The following is a 26,683-nucleotide window of genomic DNA, read 5'->3' as shown; positions in this document are numbered from 1 at the left end:
CCGAAGCAGTTAGGTCGTTTTTTTTTTTTTTTTTAATCACATAATATTCACATTCTGTGTAAAAACATGCATGAAGAAAACAAAATTTTTGATTTATTGCCCCCAGTCTTTAAAGGCTTTCAATCTTAATTTTAATCGAAATCAGTGATGAACTGACAGGCTTAGTTATTACAGTTAATCAGATTATCAATCTATTATTCAAAGACTCATTTTCAGTGATTATTTTTATCTATATATGCAAAACCAGCAAAACTTGGAGTTTTAACATCCATTTTAAATACTCTAAATTCTTGTTTCAGCTCATTCTTCCAGCCTGACATCAACATCCCCATATTGTGCAACAAACATTTGCATCTCCAAAATACTCATAAGACCAGACCATTTTTGTGTGCAATTGTACTCTTTGACGGCACATATTTGCAATAAATGTTACTGTATTATACTTAAGTCCTTCAGCCCACAGGTATAAAACCCACAGCACCCAGGGGATGGTCCCAGGTGTTTTTTTTTATAAAGCATTAATAACTATGAATTAATATTGTGTGTTTCTATTTGACTTTTTTAATGAGACTGCCATGTTTCCTTACCTTCAGTGTCCTGTTGTTATTGCAGGTAGAAGCAGTGGAGTGCTGCATCTACTAATCAGCAGTGTGTTTGAGGCAGAGTGGTGTTACAACAGTGCCCCCTAGTGGTGGAAAACCAACACTGTTTACACACAGGATGCTTTTACTTTGGCTTTAAGTGCTCGAAAACTTGTGAACTTGTAAATTTGAGTGTTGATGTACTATAAAAAATTGAGTTTTTTTTTTTTTTTTTTTTACATTATATGCTATATACTGCCTAGTTTAGAATCTAAAGTAATATTATTCTCAAAAAATCAAAAAGCAGTGATATTCATTTTGGATAATTAAAAGAAGAAGAAGAAGAAGAAGAAGAAGAAGATTACTTTATTAATCCCACAATGGGGAAATTCAACCTCTGCATTTAACCCATCCTTCTTTCTTTTTTTTTTACACATTACTGCGCATTAAGTACATGACTTGCATTATTTATAATAAAACTTGACACAAGTGAAGCTACACTGTTTGAGTGGAATAACTTGAAGGTATTTATAGAGTATTAAATGGACACTTTGGTGCTCAGAACTTGTTTTGCACTAATAATTGTGACCTTCTTTGCACACACGACTGATAAGCAGCGACTTGTAATGCAGCGTGTCGTTGTGCACTGATGCACATGACTGTAAAGTGGAGCTGGTGGAGCAGCGTTAGAGAGGGAGAAGCAGCAGACCTGTTCTTCTTGGAGTGCTCGTCCTTCCCCTTCTTCACTCCAAAGATCCTTGTGATCAGAGTGCTGAAGAGAAGAGTGGAGGAGTTCCTCACCTGGGAACAAAAACAGATTTTTTATTGTTATTAGTTTTTCTTTTCTTAATTCCTTTAAAATTAATGATAGAATTATAATAGTTTATTGTAAATATTGCTTTCTTTTATTATTCGTTTTTTCTTAATTCCTTGAAAATTAATGATAGAATTATAAACTTTATGATGACTTGATGATTTAAAGTACTGACGCCTGTTCTGGCAATATGTACAGTGTTACGTCATGCCCATACAGCCAATTGAATTGAATTTAATTGAATTGAATCTTGAGAGAGAGAGAGAGACAGAGAGACAGAGAGACAGAGAGACAGAGATGTTTGTTTTTTGTTTTTATTTTATTTTTTCTTCTTTTTTTGCTGGGACAGTTAGATTGTATAAATTATATATTGATTGTAAATATTGTTCAATGATTGTAAATATTGCTTTCTTTTATTGTTATTAGTTTTTCTTTTCTTTTAAAATGAATAATAGAATTATAATAATTTATTGTAAATATTGCTTTCCTTATCTTGTTATCTTTTTTTCTGATGCTTGCTTTGGCAATATATACATTGTTACGTCATGCCAATAAAGCCAATTGAATTGAATTTAATTGAATTGAATTGAAATGAATTGAAAGATTTTTTATTGTCTTTCTTAATTCCTTTAAAATGAATGATAGAATTATAACAATTTATTGTAAACATTGCTTTCCTTACGGTTATCTTTTTTTTATTTTAAACTACTGACGCTTGTTCTGGCAATACGTACAGTGTTACGTGAAGAGAGTGAATGGATGTGCATGTTAACCACTTAGTGTTCACGGTCCTTTTTTTGACAACTGGTGGTTGTGGTCAGTGGATGTTTAGGGGGAGATAGCAGGTCAACAATAATTTATTTCCAGGTCAGGAAATGTATAACTTTAAAATGGAAAGATACCGAACCCCCTGCAATAGTTCACTGGTGGAATGAACTTTCAAGCTATCTTACACTGGATAATATATACATATATATATATATTATAGGAGTAAAGGCAGATCCTCAGACCTTTTAAAAATGTGGCAATCTCTGACTTTAAGAGCACTCTGGGTCAATATAAAGCATATTAAAAAAGGCAAGACTCGAGCGTAATAGTTTGTGTTTTTTTTTTGTCTGTTCTTTTTTGTTTGTTTGTTTGTTTGTTATTCTCATCTGTTTTATTTGTTCCTTATGTATGCTGTGTAACAATGTCTGTTGTGTGTTGAGGGTATAGGTTTGGATATTATCTTGGTTCTTAGGATTGGAAGGTGTCTCGCTTTCTCTAATAAGTTTTTGACTTTGGCAAGTTTGTGTTTCTGTGCATAATATTAGAGCTATTTTGATTTACCCTATGTGAGGGAATATGAGTTGTGGGGGTTGGAGTTCTGTGCATATCCTCTGTAACATGTTCATTAATTGTGAAAAAATATATAATAATTAAAAAAAAAGAAAATATCCAATTATAATGACTTAATTAATTAATTATTAAAACCTATTAAGGTGTATAAGGGGTCATAACATCAATAGGTGCCATCTGAAGTTCATCTCCATGCTCAACTATGTCCCATAAGTTGTTGCAGCAATTTTTGAGTTGATTCCATTTGTTACACACATTTGCTGCTGAATAATGCAATTTATTTATATTCAAACCTAGCCTGGGTATACTCATACTGCCTTGCGCGCTCGAATTTAATTTCGAACCTCCATCCAGTCTGGCAACCAGAGAGGTTTCTTAGCCCTGTTTTAGGGATCCAATCACAGAGCGGGGAGGGACGGCAAGACGATGACGCGTACTACTCGGCACTTGGAAGCTTGTAGTTTTCCGGATCCAACATGGCTGCTGCAGACGCGAAACTCTCTTTAGCTGTAGACGGTGTTTTAAATAGTTTAGAGCGAAAGTTGAAAGGCGAAAGGTCTCTCGGCTGCTCCGCTGTCCCCCGGCTCGTAGCCAGATCACCGGCGTTACGGTAGCGGGGCTAATAGCCGCTAGCGGCGCTAATCACCAGCACTACCGTAACGGCGGTGATCTTGCTACGAGACGGGGGAGCAGCTTGTTTATTGCCCATAAAATCAGTGGATGTGTGTGGCTGAATGACATGAGGGGGAATAAAGCGTGAAAATAAATAATCTTGCAGAAAGCGAGAACTGGAGAAGCAAAGCAGCAAGCAACACTCTCTCACAGACACACACACAACAAACATCCATTTCTGTAGTTCTACTACGTCATCTGGTATAACTGATCTGATTGGCTAAGAGCTACCTACAGACGCTTTGATAGACATTCTAAGCGCCCAATAAACGGCTCTGGAGGATCGTAAACCACACCTCCTCTACGGAGAAATGAACGGCTGGTTCCCAGACTAAATCTCATTTGAGAATAGTCTGGTGTTAGCCAGGCTAATTCAAACCGAGAATGCTGGCGGGCTGTCTGAATACTAAGCAGCAGCATCTGCACAGATAAACAGAGGTAGAAAACATGCAAGTGGAAACTCACAGCCCAAACAGGAGAGGTGAAGCCCAGAACAGCCGCCTGCATCCCATCTGAAACGAAGGGAATGATGTTTTCCCCCAGACGAGTGTCCCTGTACAGAGCCCGGAGGATGTTCAGGGCATGGACCTGTGGCAGGTTAACACATCAACACAATCACATTACACATCAGACATTGATAAAAGATGATGATCCATGCCTGGAAAACATCAATGAGATCATTTAACCCTTATGCCCTCCTCAAATGTACTACCCTTTCATGACCTTTGTGGCCAAGAATGTCCATGCAGACAAAAACTGCTATTAAATCACCATAAATCAATATTTCCCCCCCTTTTACTTCATAAATCTCTTCAACTTCTGACGTGTTCAAAACTACCAAATACTCAATCATTTTCAGAATTTTAACCCTTTATGTGGCAGTTCATATATTTGAATTATTCCATAAATCATTATTTATGGAATATTCCATGAATCATTCCTTTATTAAACAAGTCTTGATAGTCTAACAACAGAATGGCAGTCAGTGTTGAGAAATATGTATGGGCGAAATGTTCCTAAAAGAATACCATTATATTCCCTCTTTCCCACTATTCTAATCCAGACTCAAAACTCATTTGTTCCAATTAGCCTACTCAGCTAGCCTGGTATACCCAGACTGCCTTGCGCGCTCGAATTTCATTTCGAACCTCCAGGCAGTCTGGCAACCAGAGAGGTTTCTTAGCCCTGTTTTAGGGATCCAATCACAGAACGGGGAGGGACGGCAAGACGATGACGCGTACTACTCGGCAGACAGAAACTTGTAGTTTTGTAGTTTTCTTACGGATCCAACATGGCTGCAGCAGACTCCTGTTTCACCATGAAAAAGGATGTTTTAGCCTTGCTTCCGACAGGATTTGGGAAAAGTCTAATCTACTAATCCCCGCTACTAGTGCCGCTACTAGCCCCGCTACTAGTGCCGCTACTAGTGCCGCTACTAGCCCCGCTACTAGTGCCGCTACTAGCCCCGCTACTAGCCCCACTACTAGTGCCGCTACTAGCCCCGCTACTAGTGCCGCTTCTAGCCCCGCTACTAGCCCAGCTACTAGCCCCGCTACTAGCCCCGCTACTAGTGCCGCTACTAGCCCCGCTACTAGTGCCGCTTCTAGCCCCGCTACTAGCCCCGCTACTAGCCCAGCTACTAGCCCCGCTAATAGCCCCGCTACTAGCCCAGCTACTAGCCCCACTACCGTAACGCTGGTGATCTCGCTTCGAGCCGGGGGACAGTGGAGCCGCCGAGAGACCCGCAGCAGCTTGTTTATTGCCCATAAAATCAGTGGATGTGTGTGGCTGAATGTGAACATGCTGCAGAAAAACGTTGCAGAAGCAGAATTGAGCATTTTAGCCTCAAAGTAGAGATGGGCTAGTCTGGTTATGTAAACCATAGATCCATCTCTGTTGCTCTACTACGTCATCTGGTATAACTGATCTGATTGGCTAAGAGCTACCTACAGAGGTAGAGATTTAGTCTGGTTCCCAGACTAAATCTCATTTGTGATTAGTCTGGTGTTAGCCAGGCTACTACTCAGTATGATTGTCCCTCACACTCTTTGTTTTGTTTTATATCTTGTGTCTTGTTTTCATTTCCTGTTTTGTCTTGTTCTAATTATTGTACAGTGTCCTTGAGTGTTTAAAAAAGGCGCTTATAAATAAAATGTATCATTATTATTATTATTATTATTATTATTATTATTATTAGATGACGAGTGTATCAGGCTGCTTGTGGTCCAACCTGAGGCACGGTGGAGCTGTCGGTGTTCCTGTCAGCAGAGGGCAGGGCCAAGGAGATCAGTTCTCTCATGGTCATCTTCAACAGACTGCAACTGGACGACTTGGGCTCAGAGGAGAGCAAAGCCTGCGGAGGTAAAGAAAAGAAATAAGAGTTACAGTACACATACATGTCAGATACTTTCCTTACTGTGTCTTAGCCAGAGTTTGATCGTGGTACTTCATCAATTTAGCAAGACGGTACCAATGAAGTTGCTAATCTGACTGTTAGCAGTGAATGAAAGAGGAAGACTCGGCATGTTATTATCAGTTATTATCAGTTATATCCACTGGCTAAAATAGAACCCCAAAACATATTGGCTGTTGCCTTAAGAAGCTAAATCGTCACCAGACTAATAGCAAAAAGTTTCTGAGATTGGTTTTGTTTTTGTGTTTTTTCCATCTTTGCAATAAAAAACAAAGTTTTGTACCTTTTGCAATATGAACCAGAGCTCTAATGTGCATGAAGTGGTTCTAGTTTTGATGCAACGTTGATATTTCAAGAAAGTAACAATATGTACTAATGGCTGTTACTCTGAGACTTAAATCTTATTTTCTTAAGTCTGAGTTAATCCTGTTCAACTGCTCGATAACACAAATATCTACTCAGCCAATCACATGGCAGCGACTCAATGCATTAAGGCATGTAGACATGCCTACTTGTTTTGTTGTAATCTTGCATCAGTAGACCTCTAAACGATGTATACAGTGGTATTTATTTATTACTATATTTCTATAGCACCTTTAAAAACCAGGGTTACAAGGTGCTTTACAAAGTTCATTATCATGGAGGCAATACAAAAATAACAGAACATCATCAAAAACAGTGAACAAGCAAAAATAATAGGATACAAAATGAAAATATGTGTAAGAATGTTAGAATTTATTGCACAAATGCCAGTCTGTACAAGTGGGTTTTTAAAAGTTTTTTAAAATGATACATTTTTTTTATTGTACGACATGAAGACGCAGCTATATGATTACATAAAATTTAAAAACAGATTAAAAACCTATCTTTTCTCTACAGCATTTGGTTGAATTGTGTGCATGTGTGGTTGTGGGAGTGGGTGCACATGTGTGAGTAAGTAAGTGTGTATGTGGTGAATATGGAATAGCTTGTCTACCTGCACTCTTCAATTAATTTGTAATTGATTTTTGTTTGTTTTTCTGTGTTTTTTGTTGTTGTTTTTTTTTTTTTACTGTAATTATGTGTATACATTGTGAAGCACATTGAGGCCCCGTTCACACGAGGACGCTCGCGGGTAAAAACGACAAAATATTTTATGGGAAGTGCCTTTCGTTTAGACGGTGACGGCGTTTTTGGGGCTTAAAAACGCAAAAATCTGAAACCACCCTCCAAAGTGGAAAAGTTGAATCCTCTCCTCCGTAGCGTGTCGTCTACACTGACAAGACACAAAACTCTGATCTGATCTGCTCACGTCACGTATGTGTTTACGTCACATACATGCTCCAGTACAGGAAATAAACAAATGTGGGATTATTTCCATGGTGGGACCTTCAAGCTGCTCTGGCAGCTCTAATAAACTTACAGGAGTCTTTCCACCAAATGGACAGGATATGTAGAGATAGTATTAGTGAACAGAGAAGGATCTGGAATTACCTCCATCACATTCTGGATGCAGCAATTGGTCGGAGGCGAGCCAGACGGCTGTGAACGAGACCTGGGAGATCTAGTGATGGTGGAGAACTTTGTGGAAGGAGTAGCTGATGAAAATGTGTGGCGTGAAAACTTCTGCATGCCCAAAGATGCTCTTATGGCTTTAAGTGATGCCGCCTGGCTGCATACAATCCAATTTCACACACTTTTGCGTCACCGTATGCAGCAGATTTCCTCCCGAAAACGCTCGTCTAAACGAGGAATAAAAAGTGAAGACGAGACGCCACTTTTGCGTCTTCTGTTCAGACCGTCCTCGTGTGAACGGGGCCTGAGTCTGCCTTGTGCATGAAATGCGCTCTATAAATAAAGTTGAATTGAATTGAATACATAAGCTTCCCTGCACCGGTGGCTTCACTCGATGACGTCACCATGTGCACCCCCAGCAGTGGGAGGAGAGAGAGGAGTAGTGGGGAGCGAGGAGGTGACAGCAACTGGCTGCTGTGTGAGAAAGGAGTTATCTTACTGTGGGAGCTGATGGGAGCCAGCTGTGTGTCTGGGTTCTGGTTAAGGCCTGGGAGGGATGGAGAGACGGAGGATGGAGGTAGGGAGGAGTGGAGGAGGAGCTAGAGTCTGGCTCTTGTGAACTCCTCGGGGGGAGAGGAGGAGGAAGAGGATGGCGAGCCCGGTTCCTGTGAAGTCTGTCCCAGGTCGATGCGGAGCAGCGTGAGGCAGCCTTCCCGGATCTGACTCCGTCTTTCTGTGTGAAAGAATGCAGCCGCAGCTCTGCCAAGGTGTCGACTTCTGCTTCTCCCCAGACTTCCTCCGCTGTGCTGCGGTCTCCCTCCTCCTCCTCCTCCTCCTCCTCCTTTATCTCATCCACTCGCTCTCCCTTCATCCTCATCTGAAGTCATCCATGTGTGCTTTCCATCATGCTCTGCTCTGCTTTACTTCTCCTTTTATTTCCTCTAATTCAAAGGGTCACTTCAGCTAGCCTCACAGAATTTACAGGCCCTGTTCAGATGGAGACGATCCGGACAGAAAACGCAGAAGTGGCATTGCGTTCTCACACGGAAAAGTCTGTAAAATGCAATGTAGTATGCAGGCCAGGTGGCTAGGTGGTACTAGGGCTGGGCGATATGGACCAAAAGTCATATCCCAATATATTTAGGCTGAATATCAATATATACTATATATATCCCGATATTTTTGTGTATTTTTTGGTCATTTTGTTTCTTTTTTTTGGTCAATTTGTGTCTTTTTTTGGTAATTTTGTGTCTTTTTTTGGTCATTTTGTGTCTTTTCTGGTCATTTTCTGGCTTTTTTGGTCAATTTGTGTCGTTTTTTGGTCAATATGCGTCTTTTTTGGGTCATTTTGTGTCTTTTTTTGATCATTTTGTGGTCAATTTGTGTCTTTTTTTGGTCATTTTGTGTCTTTTTTTGGTCAATATGTGTCTTTTTTTGGTCATTTTATGTCTTTTTTTGGTCATTTTGTGGTCAATTTGTGTATTTTTTGGTCATTATGTTTCTTTTTTGGGTGATTTTATCGCAAAGTGAGAGCAAATGTTCAGTCAAAGCCAAATATGACATGTCACAAGTAGTTTTATTGACACCGTTTATTTAAGTGAACATAAATACTGTATATCAACAGGAGTACCTTTCTTTTTTTCTTTTCTTTTTTTAAATCAAAGCTCCTTAAAGTGCAAATTTAAATGAAAAAAATATCTTAAATTGAAAATAGTCTTGAAATAAAATAGGCCAATCTTTTTTCTGAAATAAATATATTTATATGAGAAAAGAATAACGAACATTACAAAATAACTAAATATGACAAACCCTAGTAAGAAAAATAAAATAAAATAAAAATCTCTATATATATTATATCGATATATCGCCCAGCCCTAGGTGGTACTGTGAAGCCACACAACAACACCAAGAGCTCACGCTGCGTAGACACTTCTCTTCCTAGTAGTGCGAAAAATAATAGGAATAGAAATAGAAAAAAACGCCCTAGGTAATTAATGCACCTTCACTGTTCTGTTATATTATCTGAAATGACTCCTGGATAGTTCTCAGAGCTGCTGGGGCAACTTAAATGTCTGACATGTTTGTTGTTGTTTGCCTGGACTGCACATGGATGTTACGTAAACGCGACGAGAGCCAGCGTGAGCTGATCAGAGACGATTTTGCATTTTTGACCCTTTAGACAGAAACATAACAGTGGAGCATTTTTAAGGTTTTCTACTCTGGAGGGTGGTTTCATTTTTTTGCGTTTTTAAGCCCCAAAATCGCTGTCCCCGTCTTAACGAAAGGCACATCTGATAAAATATTTCTGGGGTTTTCAACCGACAGCGTTGTCGTGTAAACAGGCCCTTAAACATGCAGAAAAATCCCATAAAGAAGTCCCAATAACATCAGGAATCAGACGTTTTAGACAAGGGATGTTGGCGAAGATGTGGAGAACAGGAGGCTAATTATATGCATATGCTTTTTACATGCCCAGTATTAACAACACACTGGGAAGGAGTTAAGGAAATATTAAAGTACATTTTTTAGTTTGAAGAACCTTTGCAGGTACAACATTGGTTAGGTATTTATTTAAAAGGGAAGATAAGAGCAAAGGACATTTATTTTTTTAATTTACTGAGAGTAACCGTCCTGAAGCAGGTGACTAAAGCATGGAAACAATCAAATACACCAAAATTAAGAGCATGGGTATTAACACCAGAACAAAATTTAGAGATGGAAAGACTAACTTTTAGAAATAGGGAACAACCTTGAAAAAAAGGGGGGAAAAAAAGGCAAGGTACAATATTGTTAAGAAAACGAAATGACTCATTATGTTTGTGAAAGTAAGAAGCCTTGCAATAAAGTATTACAAAAAAAAGGAATCAGACGTTTTGAAACCTTGAACTTTCATTCCCTGTATATATCCTATAGCATATTCAATTCATACCTGCACTATATTTATACACTCTGTTCATATTTAAATACCTTGCACTTTACTACTCTGCACTTCTGCTTGGATGCTAAACTGCATTTCGTTGTCCTATAGTACTTGTACTCTGTTCAATGACAATAAAGTTGAATCTAATCTAATCTAAAACTAAATAAAAATACATTTAACAATGAAACCTCTAAACACTGTATAGCAACTTCCTGGAAGAGCACTGATTCTCCCACAGTTAAACATTGGTTTAATAGTCTTTCCAATGTTCTAGCCATGGAGAAGTTAACCTATGCCACCAAGGGAAAAATACAGAGCTTTTTTAGGCTATGGGGACAATTTATTGAATATCTTGAAAGTCACCGATCAAGATGTTGAACACTTGAAAAGGACAATGAAGTGTATAAAGATAATGTAATATTCAACACAGCAGCTACATAGGAAATACAGGGTTGTAATTTTTATTTTTACTATTATTATTATTTTTGTATCTATTGTTTTTTTTGTTTTACCTTGTTTTGTTTTTTGTTTTAGTGTTAATTTGTCTTGTCTGTTTATTTGTTTGTTTGTTTTTTATCTAAGAATGTGGGCATGTAAACTCTCATTAATGTATGTGTCATGTTAATTCTCAGTTCAGTTCAGTTCAGTTTTTTTATTTCGAACATGTGCGAGTAACACAACAAAGTAAACACAAAAACAAATACATCCAATGAGAATAATCAAAACAAAACAAAAAATAGCAATAGTCAAAACAAACGCTGTAATGTGAACGCAACATGTCCAAAAAGGAGTAGGATGAAGCATATGCTTATTTAAACCTACCCCTTCTCCACTACTCAATTAACACTTTTTTTTCCCCCTAAACACATATTTAAATAATACATATTTACAAAAAAAAAAAAATAAATACAATTTTTTTTTTTTTTTTTTTGAAGAGAAATAGATTACATAAACAAATACATGAATAATTTATAATTTATGAAAACACCCGGTTGCTAAAGCCCTTCTTCCTCCCTGTACCTTGTGAAAACCATGTGTTTGTACCGCTTTTTACAAACTGAAGGACAAAAACTTTTTAATGTTGTTCGTGCCCGCTGATGTTTTAGATTGAACTCACCCCTCAGATTCAGAATTCTAAAAACCCAATAAATATAATTTTCAAAACAATGAAACCTGGTTAAATTCAGTCTGGCACACGAATGCACAACACGAGAGAGTCGGTGATGTCAGCAGTGCAGCCGTGTGCCTCGTTGCCATAACCACAAGAAAGAGCAGCACCACTCTGAAATTACTGCTGCGATAAAACATGAAGTCTGTCATGTCTAGGTTTAATATCAGTAATCAGAGGAAGCTGTGGCTAAACAACAGTGTGAGTCAGTGGAGTGTGAAGGCAGGTTAGTCACAGATTACAACACATTGTTAGAGGTGTGTGGGACTGGTGACTACTACCACAGGGTCAACCAGAGGACACTGTGTGTTTCTCTGTGTTATGAGTGTTTATGCAATTGTGCCTCTGAGGAAAAAAAAAGCCCAGTGGATTAAGAAACTGAATGTTCTTCCAGCAGGAGTGCTCCGAGGGCACGCCAAGAACTGCTGATTGCACTACTTTTAGTAGTAAACAGGAACACATAAACACACACACAGGGTTTCTATTACTAAACCTCTGAGGACGCTCCAACATTCATTCACTAACCAGAAACCTCACCAAGAACCATGCAACACATTCCACACTATGGCCTTCATTTTAACACATTTTAACCGGCTGGGTTAGAATTTGTATATCTGGAAATTATCCTGATTTCTGGTTGCAGTCACATATTTTACTGCATGGGATTTTCTATAAAAGAAGCAAAAAGTTAAGGACTATTTTGCCTCACTGAATGTTTAGAGCAGCTATTTGGGGTCCTTGGGGTCGGGACCCCAATTGGGGTCGCGAGATGATTTCTGGGGGTCGCCAAATCATTTTGGAAGTCAGCTCTGTCTCCACTGTGTTAAAGTGTTCATGTGTTTTAGTCTTTTTGGTCATTTCATGTCTTTTTTTGGTCATTTGTGTGGTTTTTTTTTTGTCATTGTGTCTTTTTTTGGTCATTTTGTGGTCAATTTGTGTATTTTGTGGTCACTTTGTTTCCTTTTTTTGGTAATTTTGTGTCTTTTTTGGTCAATTTGTGTCTTCTTTTGGTCATTTTGTGTCTTCTTTTGGTCATTTTGTGTATTTTTTTGGTCATTTTCTGGCTTTTTTTTCGGTCATTTTATGTCTTTTTTGATCATTTTGTGGTCAATTTGTGTATTTTTTGGTCATTTTGGTTCCGTTTTTTGGTCATTTTGTTTCTTTTTTGGGTGATCTGCTATTTTATTTCTTAATAAAAACACCTCTGTTTAATCCATTACATCTGGTTTATGTTACCTCCTTTTATCCCTTTAAGAGCTGGTGGACGTAACAGGATGACACAGACTGGTACAGGTAAGATAATGAGCTTCTCTTTCTGCTTACACACCTGGATGTAGAAGGGTATCCCAGCGCTGCGTCGTGTGGCACACAGCTTGGACGACGGGTCGCTGGATTTGACCTCCTCCAGAACTTCAGACAGCCAGCGGGCCGGAAGCTGCTGCAGGGCCTGACTCCCACTCCTGACAAACACACACACACACACACACACACGTTTTGAGTAATTACACATGCTTGCATCAAAAGAAACATCTTTAAAAAATGTTTTTTTAAATCAGATGAATCACAGTGGAATTAAGACATTAAGAGTTAGCTGCAGAGTTTAATATTCTCATATTCCACTGACAGGCTGAGCCCAGATCATGTGGCTGCAGATCATTTATTAGTATTTGTCAACCAGATGGATCTTAGTGTCGGTTTCCATAAAAAGTGTGCCATAAAATTATCGCTCAGAAAGCATCAGATGAATTATGAGTCACAGCGTGATTTGTTCTTGATCAGCTTTCAAACATCATCAATCAGCTGATCTACGGTACAGACATGATTCCTATTAAGTCACATCAAACAAAATTATTAAATGTGGATCTAATGGTCTTCTTGTACTACCCTGATTCCAAAAATGTTGGAACAATATGAAAAACGGAATAAAAACAGAATGCAATGATTTGCAAACCCTTTGTGACCTACATGTTTATTGAGAACAGAAGAAACTCAAGATATCAAATGGTCAAACTGGGAAACTGATGTTTTTATGTAAATACTTACCCTCAGTATAAATTTGATGAAGTATAACACAGCGTTTTTTATCAATCCCTGTTCAATGACCATGATCATTTTTGGAGAAATTCTGAGATTATAATGGGTGTGTATTGCACGGAATGTTTGTGTCAAAGTGTGTGACATCATCACCAGAGTGTAGAGGGAGAGAAAAAAATGTCAAAAAATAAATCTGAAAACTGCGCTCCAGGCCGCAAATTCCACTCTACAGAAATAATTTATACATAGAAACGTAGGAAAATTTGTCTTCTCACTCACAATCCTCTGGTAAAGCTGTCAGAGTTATAGTTTGGGCGTAGGACGCACAGATGATCCACCAACACGCACCAACGCTCCCATATTAAAAACGCAGGAAGATTTCGGAAAAAAGGAAGATGGAACAGTTTTTTTAGATCGCTCTAACAAAGCTATTTTTTAACTTCTAGTTTCTATATATTTTTCAGTATTTTGTAATATCGTCAAGAAAATCATTATCGCAAAAATACGCTGAAATATCGTGATAATCTTTTAGGGCCATATCGCCCACCCCTACCGGCAAGTATCAATATTTAGTGTTCCGACGGCCAGCAGTATTTTTACAGTATCGGTTGTAAAAAAACACCTGGTACTTGTAACTGGTTAATAACTGGTTTACAGTCTGTGTGTGTGGTGTCCCTGGTGTGTCAAGTGTGTGTGATGAAGTGCTGTGGAGTGTGTGTGGCAGCTCCGTCCTCCACATTGGATTGTTTTAATTTGTCCTCTCCGCTCCACTGGCTCTTGTTAAACAGCTTCTTACAGAACAGGGCAGAGCTGTTTTTTGTGGCTGTGGGTGTGTGTGTGTTTGCCAGACCTGCTTCAGATCATATTCTTAGCATTTGTCTTAAAAATGCTCAGAGTGCCAGATGCCTCTGAGTAACACTGTAAATGTGTCACGACTTTAGTTTAGAGGAGGAATTTCCTTTTGTGATGGCAGCCACATTCACATGGGTACAACCCAGATTCCTAAAAGTTGGGACACAAAGTTATATTCATCGAATTCAGACTAGAGGTGTGAATCAGCAAACGCCCCACGATGTGATTTTATCCCAAAACTTGAGTCACAATATGATATATTGAGATTTAACTGCTTAACTGTATTTTGTGTAAATTCAACAAGAATTGTTTTGTCAAATAAGAGAAATTTCTCAGTCTATTTATCTCACTTCAGTCTTTTTATTTCTCCACAATGAGAGTCAAACCCACAGACTGACCAACAAAGACATAAAATGAAAATGAGACAAAAAAAAAGCCAAATTTTGCAGCGGAATTCCCTGTACCTTTTATCCAGTTTTAAGCTATATTTTTATGTTGCACTTCTTTGATCCTGGTTAATTTTAAATATATATTTTAACCAAAAGTAAACCAAAAGCTCGACCAACAAAGTATTCAGTCAAACTGAACTGAACTGATATCAAACATGTTGGACGACAACAACTGCAGCATTCTATCAAACTTTCCTCAACTTTAAGCTTCACTGCTCTGGATTTTTTTTGGAATGAAAACATAAAATACGACACGATATCCTGTCACATGGTGCCTTTAGATTCTTTAGATCTTCTAGTTTCATGTGATACTAGTATCTCCAGTATATTCCTAAAAGTGAGCCCACTACATTCTCCGGAAAAAACACCAACAACGGCGAAAGTACTGATGACCCGTTGTACGCTAAATATCGATACTTGACGGCCATGAATTGATATAATAATGCCATGCAAAATATTACAATACTATGCTAATAGATAATAGATAAATTGTGAAACGGTTAAAAGTAATGGATAAATGGTTGAAAAATCTACTATAAATGGTTTAAATATTTAACTAAATGGTCATATTAGGTAGAAAAAAAACTGGAAAAATGGTGGAAATGGCTAAAAGTAAACATGTAGTAAACGTGATATTTTCACCGAAGAACATCTGGAGATAATAATAATAATATTATTAATAATATATTATTATTATTATTATTATTATTATTATTAATAATAATAATAATAATAATAATAATAATTGATTGTGATGATGGCATAAGAAATCATGACTGTTTATGTCTTATATTACTTTCTGCGTCGTTGAGTACCCTGAAAAGTGCAATATATAAAATGCATTATTATTATTATTTATTATTATTATTATGATAATTATTATTGTTATTATTAAAGTAGGCTAATGAGAACTATGTCTATTTCTTCCAATGGTCATATCATGTTTGCATCTTGCTAATGGGCATGTATTAGTATTATGCATAGGATTTTTATTCAGTCAATTGTAACATTTGCTGAGTTTGTTTGATTTTTTAAAAAACTTTATTGAAGGTTTGGATACATAAACTCAACTTCTCATGAAAGCCACGGGTATAAGCTCTTAAATACTTTTTGAATTTCATTTCTATCTGCTACAGAGGCTGAAAAACCTTCTGTTGAATTTCCAGAAAAACTTTTTAGGTTTTAGGGGGTTCTTTCAAAATCGCCCAGAGGTTTTCCAGGCATTTTTTCCAGGCGTTTTAGGCCCAAAAATGGGTTAAATAGAGAACAAAACAGAGAAAGTAAAGAGAGACGGAAAAGAAAAGTTAAGTTAAGGAAAAAAAGTGAAGAGAAAGACACAGAGACACAGTGAGAGAGTGCAAACACAGTGGAACACACCAGAGGCAGAGCATCAAAAGGCCGTGGTGAAGCACCCCGCAATCAACACCCCATAACCCAGCACACGGCCTGCATACCATACACACACTGCACCAAAACACACACTCACATCCACACATGCCTGGAGCAGAACACACACACACACACACACACACACACACACATTCTTGTACTTCTATCTTTGTGAGGGCCCTCAATGGAACAGTGAATTTTTCATTAGTTTTAGTTTAAATTTCGTTGTGATTTTTTGTTTTCAAATTCAGTTAGTTTTAATTAGTTTTTAGAGCCTTTAAAGAAGTGAGGACCAGCCGAAATGTCCTCACTTTGCAAAAATGTCCTCACAATGTTGGTTAAAAACGTGTTCTGGTCCTCTTTACACTACAGACTGACTCATTCACCCGTTCACACACACATTCATACTGGTGGCAGAGGCTACCCTAAACGGTGCCACCTGCCACCATTGGGAATTCATTCAATTTGAGCAATTTGGTCCTCACTATGTAGGAAGTACAAGAGCACACACACACACACACACACACACACACACACACACACACACACACATATACACACACACACATCTGAGGGTTTACACTGTGCGAGGACCAAGAGAAGCATCTCATCTGTATTACTCACATACACACACACACACACACACACACATTCTTGTACTTCTACATTTGTGAGGACCCTCGTTGGAACAGTGAATTCCCTTGCAAGGTTATAATAGTTTTGGATTTTTCATTAGTTTTAGTTTTAATTTCGTTGTGAATTTTTGTTTTCAAATTCAGTTAGTTTTAATTAGTTTTTAGAGTGAGTTTGCTAGTTTTAGTTCAGTTTTTGTTAGTTGTAGTTTTTTGTAATGGGGTATTTGTTGGGTGGGAGATTAAAAGAGGTCACAGTAAATTTTGCCTTTATTTCCTTTGCCTTATCCATCTTCATTATGTATGAAAAAGGTTGACAAAGACACAAACGAAGGACATTTTCACTATAATTTTAGTTAGTTTTGTAACCACACAATACAGTTTCAGTTTGTTATAATTTAAAAAAAAACTCATTTTTATTTCAGTTAACGAAAATGTTTTTCCAATTCTAGTTTTCGTTATTTCGTTTCCTGTTCGTTAACTGTAATAACCTTGTTCCCTAGCCCCTGATGTTAACCCTAACATGAACCTAACTGTAACCTTTAACCATAAAATAAAGTCTGAAATCTCAAAAAAAGCCTCTAAAGAAGTGAGGACCGGCCGAAATGTCCTCACTTCGCAAAAATGTACTCACTCTGTTGGTTAAAAACGTGTTCCGGTCCTCACTATGTAGGAAGTACAAACACACACACACACACACACACACACACACACTGTGCTCCTCCACACAACCACTAGAATGTCGCCCTCATTACACAACACACAGCGAGACTGGTTTCAGTACAAGAACAAAACAAGTGAGTTTTGTTTTAACTGCTCAGCGCTGGGTGGTTCAAAGTCAACACTGCTGCTACGGTTTTGTGGTTCGTCACCTGCCGCAGGGCTAAAGACATCTTCCACAACCGGCCATTGAGGAAAAACAGGGAGGAGCAAGAAAGAAGTGAGAAATTCTTTCATGTTGTTCAGAATTAAAAGATGATTAAAAAGAAATCTTAAAACCCATTTTGGTTGAGCGTACATCAAATTCTAGAGACTGTGTTTGCAACAAAAATAACTTTTTGTTTCAATTTGTTATATTTAGTGGCAGTGGCGGTTCTAGACCAGTTTTACTATGGGGGCCAAGGAGGGGCCAGTGTTTAATCAGAGGGGCACATTAGCACATGAAAACATGTCAATCTTTGAATGTCTTGAAAAAGACACAAAATGACCATAAAAAGACACAAATGACCAAAAAAGGCACAAAATGAGAAGACAGAATAACCACAAAAAAAAACCCAGAGAGACATAAAAATGACAAAAAAAGACATAAAATGACCAAAAAAAAAGACACAAAATAACTTTAAAAAAACACAACAACAGACACAAATTACCAAAAAAGACACAAAAAAGACACAAAATAACTAAAAAAGACACAACAACAGACACAAAATTACCAAAAAGACACAAAAAAGACCCCAAAAAGATCCCAAAAAATTTTGTGTCTATGTTTTAGTCATTTTGTGTCTTTTTTTGGTCATTTTGTGTCTATGTTTTAGTCATTTTGTGTCTTTTTTTGGTCATTTTGTGTAATTGTGTCTTTTTTTTTGGTCATTTTGTGTAATTTTGTGTCGATGTTTTAGTCATTTTGTGTCTTTTTTTGGTCATTTTGTGTAATTTTGTGTCTTTTTTTGGTCATTTTTTGTCTATGATTTAGTCATTTTGGTGACAGCTAATGGGAATCCAATAAACAATAAACAATAAACAATAAACGTTGTGGTGCCACAACAGATTTGTGGTATGTGAATGTCCGTATAGAACCTAGTGCGGACCCTCCACACTCAGCCATGTGCAAAGAATAACGCTGGTTCCTCCTCATTTATTAGCAGGTTAATTTTTTTCATGTGTGTGCGTCGGTAGGTCTCCAGATGATGACTAACACCAATTAAAGTCTTAATGTATTGTGTCTTGATGTAATTAAGTATATTATACCTGAGGAGTGATACTGAGAGTACTTACTAATTACAAGGCACACCGACACTCAGTGTCATAATGGGAGCTTAATGCCCTCAGCCATTCAGCACGATTACCTTTCAACCCTTTGCCCTGAATGTGAAAACACACACACACCTGCACAGCATGTCGGTGAGGCGTACAAAGCCCACATAAGCCAGTTCAAAGGCGCCACGATGACGGGACTGCAGGAGCTGCTGGCGGAAGTACAGGCCCACCCCCTCCACCTGCAACACAGAGACAGACAATCAGCAACTGAAATAACAGCAGCAATATTGCGGTCTAGGTTCCTGCATATCCTTAGCCTCAATATTTATATATACACTACTGGTCAAAAGTTTTAGAACACTCCAACTTTTCCAGAATTTAATTGAAAATGATGCAGTTTAATGTCTCAGTGTTCTCTGAAATGAATGCACATTTGCAACATTTAAAATTCTTTATTGAGCATGATAGTGTTTTGAAAGTAAAAAAAAGATTCAAAATCACATTTTCACATAAAATCACAAATCACATATATCACTCATGTAGCGATGACAGTTAGCTCTTAAAGTTCTGTACTTACTTGATTCCATCAGGTTGAATGTACTTATTGTAAGTCGCTTTGGACAAAAGCGTCAGCTAAATGACATGTAATGTAATGTAATGTAATTATCCTTAACCACTTATCCGGAATCGGGTCGCGAGCGATCCCAGCTGTCATTGGGCGAGAGGCGGGGTACACCTGGACAGGTAGCCAGACTATCACAGGACTGACACATAGAGACAGACAACTTTTACTGCTCTCATTCACTCCTACGGGCAATTTAGAGTCACAAATTAAACCTCAGTGTATGTGTAACTGTCTCTGAAACAGTTTATATGTGCTTGTTTTGTTTATACATATTTATGGTCATTCAGGTTCCTGGTTATTAAAAGGTGATTAAAACTACAATAAATAAGATGGTTTATTAATATGTCATAAAATGTTTGGTTAAATGTATTTCTTTTTGAGGGACTTTTAATGTGAAATGTAAGGGTCTGATTTTAAGGCATTGTGGGAAATGTGAGGTCGAAATGTGAGGCCGCGTCAGTTTTGTTATGGTTCAGTTGCATTATGGGTCAGAGCAGCAGAAAAGGCTGTAGAGGAGAGCAAGCAACGGCAAAACAATAATTCTACATGTGGTCCAAGTGGCGGACACGGTAACTTTCTGTTTACATGTTTACAATGATAATTAACAGTGAGTGGGAGTTGCATATGTTTTCAAATTTGTATGTCTTTATTTATTGTAGTTTTCATGGTGTCAGCTGAAGTACAGAGAGAGAGAGAAAATAAAACTTCGAGACATCTGTAAGAATCGTGGCCATTCATTTCGTGGGACCGGCGTAGTTACAGTATGTTTTTGGACTGTGGGAGGAAGCCGGAGTACCCGGTGAGAACATGCAAACTCGGACGATATAAAGTCTCAGAAATAATTGAAATAAACAATGCTTTTGTCATTTTAAGACCATTAATGCTACTGTAATATAACAACAACCTTTCAAAGGGCAACAAACTTTTTGGCGTGTGAAGGCGCTGCCTGAGCCCCGCCCGCTGTGAAACTCCAACACAGAGGGCAGAGGAGAGGACAAAAGGAGCACGACTAGAAAACACAGTTTTTTCCTTAGATGCTGTGAGAAAAAAAAACGATTGCGAGCTGCACCCAAGACTTATAATTGTCGGGGGAAAACCCTGCTTTCTATTCTGGCACCATGTTGGCTAAAATGTTGCTGACATTCTTATGTAAATAAAAACGCATGTAAACACACCAGGCATTATTGTACGACATATGGACATGGCCTCAAACCTTTTCTGAGCTTGTTAAATAGATTTTGTATCATCACGAAAGGTCCAGATGCTCGACGGTGCACGTCATTAAAAAAAAAACGCCTTCCATCAACTGGATGCAAAATCTGTCACCTCAAAAGCCAAAAAAACAATAGTTTTAGCGAAATTTCTTGCACTAGTACAATGAAAACAGGAGAGATCTAAAATGAAACCACACTTGTAGCCTTTGTACTTTGTGGTAGTGTGTGAATCATTTTGTAAAGTTGAGCAATTACATCTAAATACATGCAATAAACTTAATACAAAGCCAAAACAATTACCCTCCGCCCAACCCCACCCCTTGCAAATGACATAATTCCACTCATGGTCAATCACATGCTAGAAAAAAACAACAGTAAAATTAAAAATTTCCCTCTGCAGCTTTGTAAGTAAGTAAGTAAGTAAACTTTATTTATATAGCACCTTTCACAGACAGAAGTCACAAAGTGCTTCACATAGAAATCATACACATAACATAAAAATGTACATACAAGTTTTAAAAGACCAAAACAACAGCAATTTAAACAACCATAGCAGTCCTGAAACAATTAATCAAAAGCCTGAACACATAAAAATGTCTTCAGTTGGCTTCTAAAACTGACAACAGAATCTACTGAGCGCAGTGAGGGAGGGAGACTGTTCCAAAGCTTGGGAGCAATTGTCATTTTAGACAGAAAGTGGTTCATTGCAGGGAGTAGAAAAGATTCACAGATGAACATGCATCATCAGATCCTACTTTAGCCTTTTCTCTATTTGGCAAAGAAAAGTGAAGCTGTAACACTGGCTGCACTCTTGTTTTAGAGACACCACTTTAGTTTTCAGCCAGTGAGCATCGAGCATGTCAAGCGTGAGAGCGGCATGTCAGTAGCGTGACAAGTGTGTTCAAATAAGGATGCTGAGACATCCACATAATGGCCACTGTCAGTAAAACCAGCCAGTTAGTAATAGTGTTAGCAACATTATTCTAACTATACACATCCACACACACACACACATATATACACAACACACACACAACTGAGTGTAAACTGGTGAGTGTGTTGCAGGTGAGGCGGCAGGGCGAGGCGGACGCAGAGCTTCATGCCCTGTCATTTAGCCTGCGGTATCACCGCCACCACAGAGGCGGCCAGGCCTCGACTTAGTCAGGGGTGGCATGGAGGGCACAGGGAGGGGTGGCAAGGCCCTGATAGGAAAAAACCCCTGTGTGAAAAGGGGGGAAAAAAATCCCAACGGCCCCTTGGGGGATGTGGGGTTAGACACAACATCTAAACTAACACAGACGAGGACCCACAGAGGAACCAGCAGCACGCCAGACGCCGTAACCTTCAACCCTGATGTCACTGACTCACAGCACAGTGCATGAAGTTTAACCCATTGAAGCCTGGAAAGCGGATACGTCGTTTTGTAGTATTTGTATAAGCTCTCAAATACTTTTTGAATTTCATTTCTATCTGCTACAGAGGCTGAAAAATCTATTATTTAGTAGAAGCATTGACACTTCTGTTGAATTTCCAGAAAAAACTTCAGGTTTTAGGGGGTTATTTTAACCCTATAAAGCCAAGTGTATCATATTAGATACAGTTATTTTTGAGACCTCTACATCATCAAAAACCTGATGTATACATGTGTTGAAGATAAACAAACTGAGCAACAAATTGCACAAAAATACCAGATGTAGCAAAAATGATATGCAGGTTCCACGAATGAATCAGTCATTGCTGCATTAAAAAACTTCATATCAGCAGATGTATGATGTTGTGTTATATGGAAAAAATATGTATTTTGCATGTTTGAGGAAAAAGGAAAAGTCAAAGTCTTAATAGGTTAAAAATGTTAGGGTTTATATGTTTTTGTTAGTTCGAGAAAAACAAACTGTGAGCAACAAATTGCACAAAAAGACCTGATGTATCAAATATGATACAAATTAGAATTCATATATGCAATTTATTTATTTCTTAAAATTCGTCAGCAGGTTAATAAGCACTCAGTTTTTACAAAAATTGAATTTTCTGGCAATTATTTCATGGTTCAGGCTTTATAGGGTTAAAATCGCCCAGAGGTTTTACAGGCAGTTTTAGGCGTCAATGGGTTAAAATAGACAGAAAGCAGCAGAATACGCTGAAACGGGAAAAATAGAAATGAATGAAAAATGTGTAGAATGAAAATTATAAATGCAACAAAAAATTTGGGCTTAGGCAGCCTGTTTGTGGCCACATGACTGGTCAATAAACTCGAGTGACCCTGCAGACCTAAAGTGGACTAACTCAAACACCAAAGTATGGACTGAGTCGACCACAGCGGTACCAAGCCCAATGACTTATCACATTGGTGGCCAGAGTGGACTCCCAGGACAGGCCTGACCTCACCGGGGTAAAAATGGCAGCGACAGTCACTGTTAGATGGCCCCGTGGCTGCTGGGGCCCAGACCGCTGCGGTGCTGAGCTGGGCCGAGCCGGGCCGCGGCTGCGCCCTATTTAAAGCTTCCCTGCTGAAGGTTCCCGTCTGTGTAACTGTTTAAGAGGGCCGAGCGAGGCTTCCTGCTCCAGGCGGGGGAGGGGGACTTTATTTAGACGTCAACTTCCTGTTTGCAAACGTGCCCGTTTCCCAGAAAAACTTCCATGTGCGGAGAGAGAGAAGTTTCCCAAGTGTAATTACACGTACGGGCTCGGGGGGCCGTGACAGTGACCCAAATAGCAAACTTCTCCCCTGACAGCCGAGGGTTAGACAGCACTCTGATAGTGGCTGTTGTTGTTGTTGTTGTTGTTCTGCAGGAGGAATTGTTCTGGTTTAGAAATAGTACCGACCAGGGCCGGCTCTAGCCCATTTGGTGCCCTAGGCCAGCTATTCTCAACCTTGGGGTCCCGACCCCAATTGGGGTTGAGAGATAATTTCTGGGGGTCGCCAAATCATTTTGGAAGTCAGCTCTGTCTCCACTGTGTTAAAGTGTTCATGTGTTTTAGTCTTTTTGTGTCTTTTTTGGTCAATTTGGGTCTTTTTTTTTTGGGTCATTTTGTGTCTTTTTGGTCATTTTGTGTCTTTTTTTGGTCATTTTGTTTCTTTTTTGGGTGATCTGAACTGTGCGTGTGAGATTGTGTTCAGTGAGTGGGGGTCGCGGACAACATGCATGTTAAATTGGGGGTCGCGACTCAAAAAGGTTGAGAACTACTGCCCTAGGTGATGACCTGATCTCTGTGACACCGATCTGACCGTCTAAGGGGGGGGGGGGGCGATCTGACCGTCTAAATGGGGGGCAAGGCAATGACCACACGTCACGTGACTCAGCACCACAAGTGACAAAATGTAATTTTTTTATGTTTCTTTTTTTTGTTAATATTTATTACTTTCAAGACAGAACAAGAAGCAAGGGCAACAGTGAGCATTGACATTTTCTTTTTTTTTTTTCTCCCTCGAGGGTGACTGGCAGCGCCCCTCCAGCAGATGGCGCTCTAGGCAACCGCCTATGTCGCCTATGCCTAGAGCCGGCCCTGGTACCGACCCACAGACGTATCTTACTTCATTGGAAGGATAAGAATCCTCCCTCCCCTAACTCTTGGCTAAAGGATCTTATGTCATTTCTACACTTAGAAAAAATCAAGTACAGTATTAGGGGGTGCTCCGACAACTTTTATAAAACTTGGAATCCCATTCTTTCCCTAATTGAGTCTACTTCATTGTTAGATGATTAACGTAGATGGTTCTAATTAAGATAAATTGATATAATTTTTAAATGGCCAGTAATTGTTTTTAGTATACTGATTTGGTGGTCAAACTCTAGGCACAACATATACAAATTGTTATAGCTATTTTGTTTGTTTTTTCTAAGCATTCTGTATATCTCCTCTAAATGTCCCTTTTTATTTTATTTATTTAGTTAGTATTATTATTATTTGTTTGATTTTATGTGTATGTGTGTGTATGTGTATATGTATGTATGTATATATGTATATTTTTACTTTTATTTTTCGTTTTTTTTTATTATTGTTTATTTGGCTACCGTTCACCCCTCCTGTTTTTCTTTGAGGGGGAGGGAGTTGTATTTTCTCATTATCATTACTATTTATTGTTTTTTGCTTATTTTATGTGAATTTATTTATTTATTTATTTATGTGAAAATATAGATATAATGACCCAAATCATTATATCTATATTTTCTACCAAAACGCCCCACTGTAGCTGTCATTTACATGCAAAACATCTTAAAAATACCTTTTAAAAAAGTCCCTTCTGCTTTGGCCCAGCGGGGGGTTAACATATGGCTCAGCAGATCTGTTGGTTAAAATGCACTATAGAAAAAAGCAGGTCTGAGATCAGTTTTTTTTTCCTGCTCCGCTTCGATAAATCATCATATTTTGGGCCATCTCTGACAGGAACAGCAAGAAGCAGTGCACATGATATAAAAAAGTACATTTTGGGAACCTCTGCAGGTAATATTAGGGGCCATAAACTCCACTTTTAGAAGTCAGCACTAAAATAAAATGGTGTAAAGTAAATATTGTGCTCTAGAGAGCAAATATAGCCTGGTGTTGGACAAAGAATTCCTATTGTGTTGGCGGCGGTGTGTGTGTATGCATGTGGCTGTGTTTCTCCCTCAGCTTCAGAGCGACCAAACAAATGGTCTGTCTCCTCTGTGTAACCAAGGCTCCAACCATCCAGGCTGAGCTATGCCAAATAAACACCCGAGCTGTCAAACTCCAGCTGACCAGCGACTTTGGTGGTCTGTCCCGCTCATACAGTACACTGTGTACACTCACACACACACACACACACACACACACACACACACACACACACACACACACACATAGATACATGTCTTTAATAGTTGTGAGGACCACCACTTCCCCTAGCCCAACACACACATTTCAGGGTTTACCATCTCTGTTAGGACCTTCCCTGAAATTCATACAGATGATTAATTAAGGCCTTTAAGGGCTATCCTAGCATTTTCTTTGTGAGGACTGGAAAAAATGTCCTCACAACTACAAATGTCCTCACAATGTTGGTATTCTGCCATGGGTTGGTCCTCACAACTATATGAAGACAAACACACACATACACATAGATACATGTCTTTAATAGTTGTGAGGACCACCACTTCCCCTAGCCCAACACACACATTTCAGGGTTTACCATCTCTGTTAGGACCTTCCCTGAAATTCATACAGATGATTAATTAAGGCCTTCAGAGGCTATCCTAGCATTTTCTTTGTGAGGACTGGGAAAAATGTCCTCACAACTACAAATGTCCTCACAATGTTGGTATTCTGCCAAGGGTTGGTCCTCACAACTATATGAAGACAAACACACACATACACATAGATACATGTCTTTAATAGTTGTGAGGACCACCACTTCCCCTAGCCCAACACACACATTTCAGGGTTTAGCATCTCTGTTAGGACCTTCCCTGAGATTCATACAGATGATTAATTAAGGCCTTTAGAGGCTATCCTAGCATTTTCTTTGTGAGGACTGGAAAAAATGTCCTCACAACTACAAATGTCCTCACAATGTTGGTATTCTGCCATGGGTTGGTCCTCACAACTATATGAAGACAAACACACACATACACATAGATACATGTCTTTAATAGTTGTGAGGACCACCACTTCCCCTAGCCCAACACACACATTTCAGGGTTTACCATCTCTGTTAGGACCTTCCCTGAAATTCATACAGATGATTAATTAAGGCCTTTAGAGGCTATCCTAGCATTTTCTTTGTGAGGACTGGGAAAAATGTCCTCACAACTACAAATGTCCTCACAATGTTGGTATTCTGCCAAGGGTTGGTCCTCACAACTATATAAAGACAAACACACACACACACACACACACACACACACACACACACAAACTTGTATTGTCCCGTCAGGACGTCAACATGCTTCTATTCCATTTTTCCTTTGTCACAATTTCAACGTTCCGCCTTTATGATGATGAAAAAATTGGCGTAAATAATCATCAACAAATAAATTAAGTAATGAAATAAAGAAAGAAATCAAACATTACCATTGACGCCCATCCAAAACTTTTTTTTGCTGTTGCCATGGTGCCACCCAGTGACAGAAACATCTGCAATGTTGCCACGCC

At 38.6% G+C, this 26,683-nt stretch overlaps 1 protein-coding gene across 1 annotated transcript in view; it reads right to left on the bottom strand.

Annotated features, from left to right (window-relative positions):
* The window catches only part of thada (THADA armadillo repeat containing), a 186,449-nt gene that overhangs the window by 130,192 nt on the left and 29,574 nt on the right, over nucleotides 1-26,683 (bottom strand). Inside the window, exons 22-26 of the mRNA XM_059358754.1 lie at nucleotides 18,863-18,972; nucleotides 12,728-12,860; nucleotides 5,636-5,758; nucleotides 3,871-3,993; nucleotides 1,291-1,382 (exon numbers count right to left, since the gene is read on the bottom strand). Coding sequence (XP_059214737.1) covers nucleotides 1,291-1,382; nucleotides 3,871-3,993; nucleotides 5,636-5,758; nucleotides 12,728-12,860; nucleotides 18,863-18,972 — 581 coding nt within the window. The remainder of the gene's footprint in view (nucleotides 1-1,290; nucleotides 1,383-3,870; nucleotides 3,994-5,635; nucleotides 5,759-12,727; nucleotides 12,861-18,862; nucleotides 18,973-26,683) is intronic.

Source organism: Centropristis striata, chromosome 20 (assembly GCF_030273125.1).
Source record: "Centropristis striata isolate RG_2023a ecotype Rhode Island chromosome 20, C.striata_1.0, whole genome shotgun sequence".
Classification (NCBI taxonomy): Eukaryota; Metazoa; Chordata; class Actinopteri; order Perciformes; family Serranidae; genus Centropristis; species Centropristis striata.
Note: the sequence above shows the minus strand (reverse complement) of the source record. Positions and strands in the feature narration are given on the sequence as shown.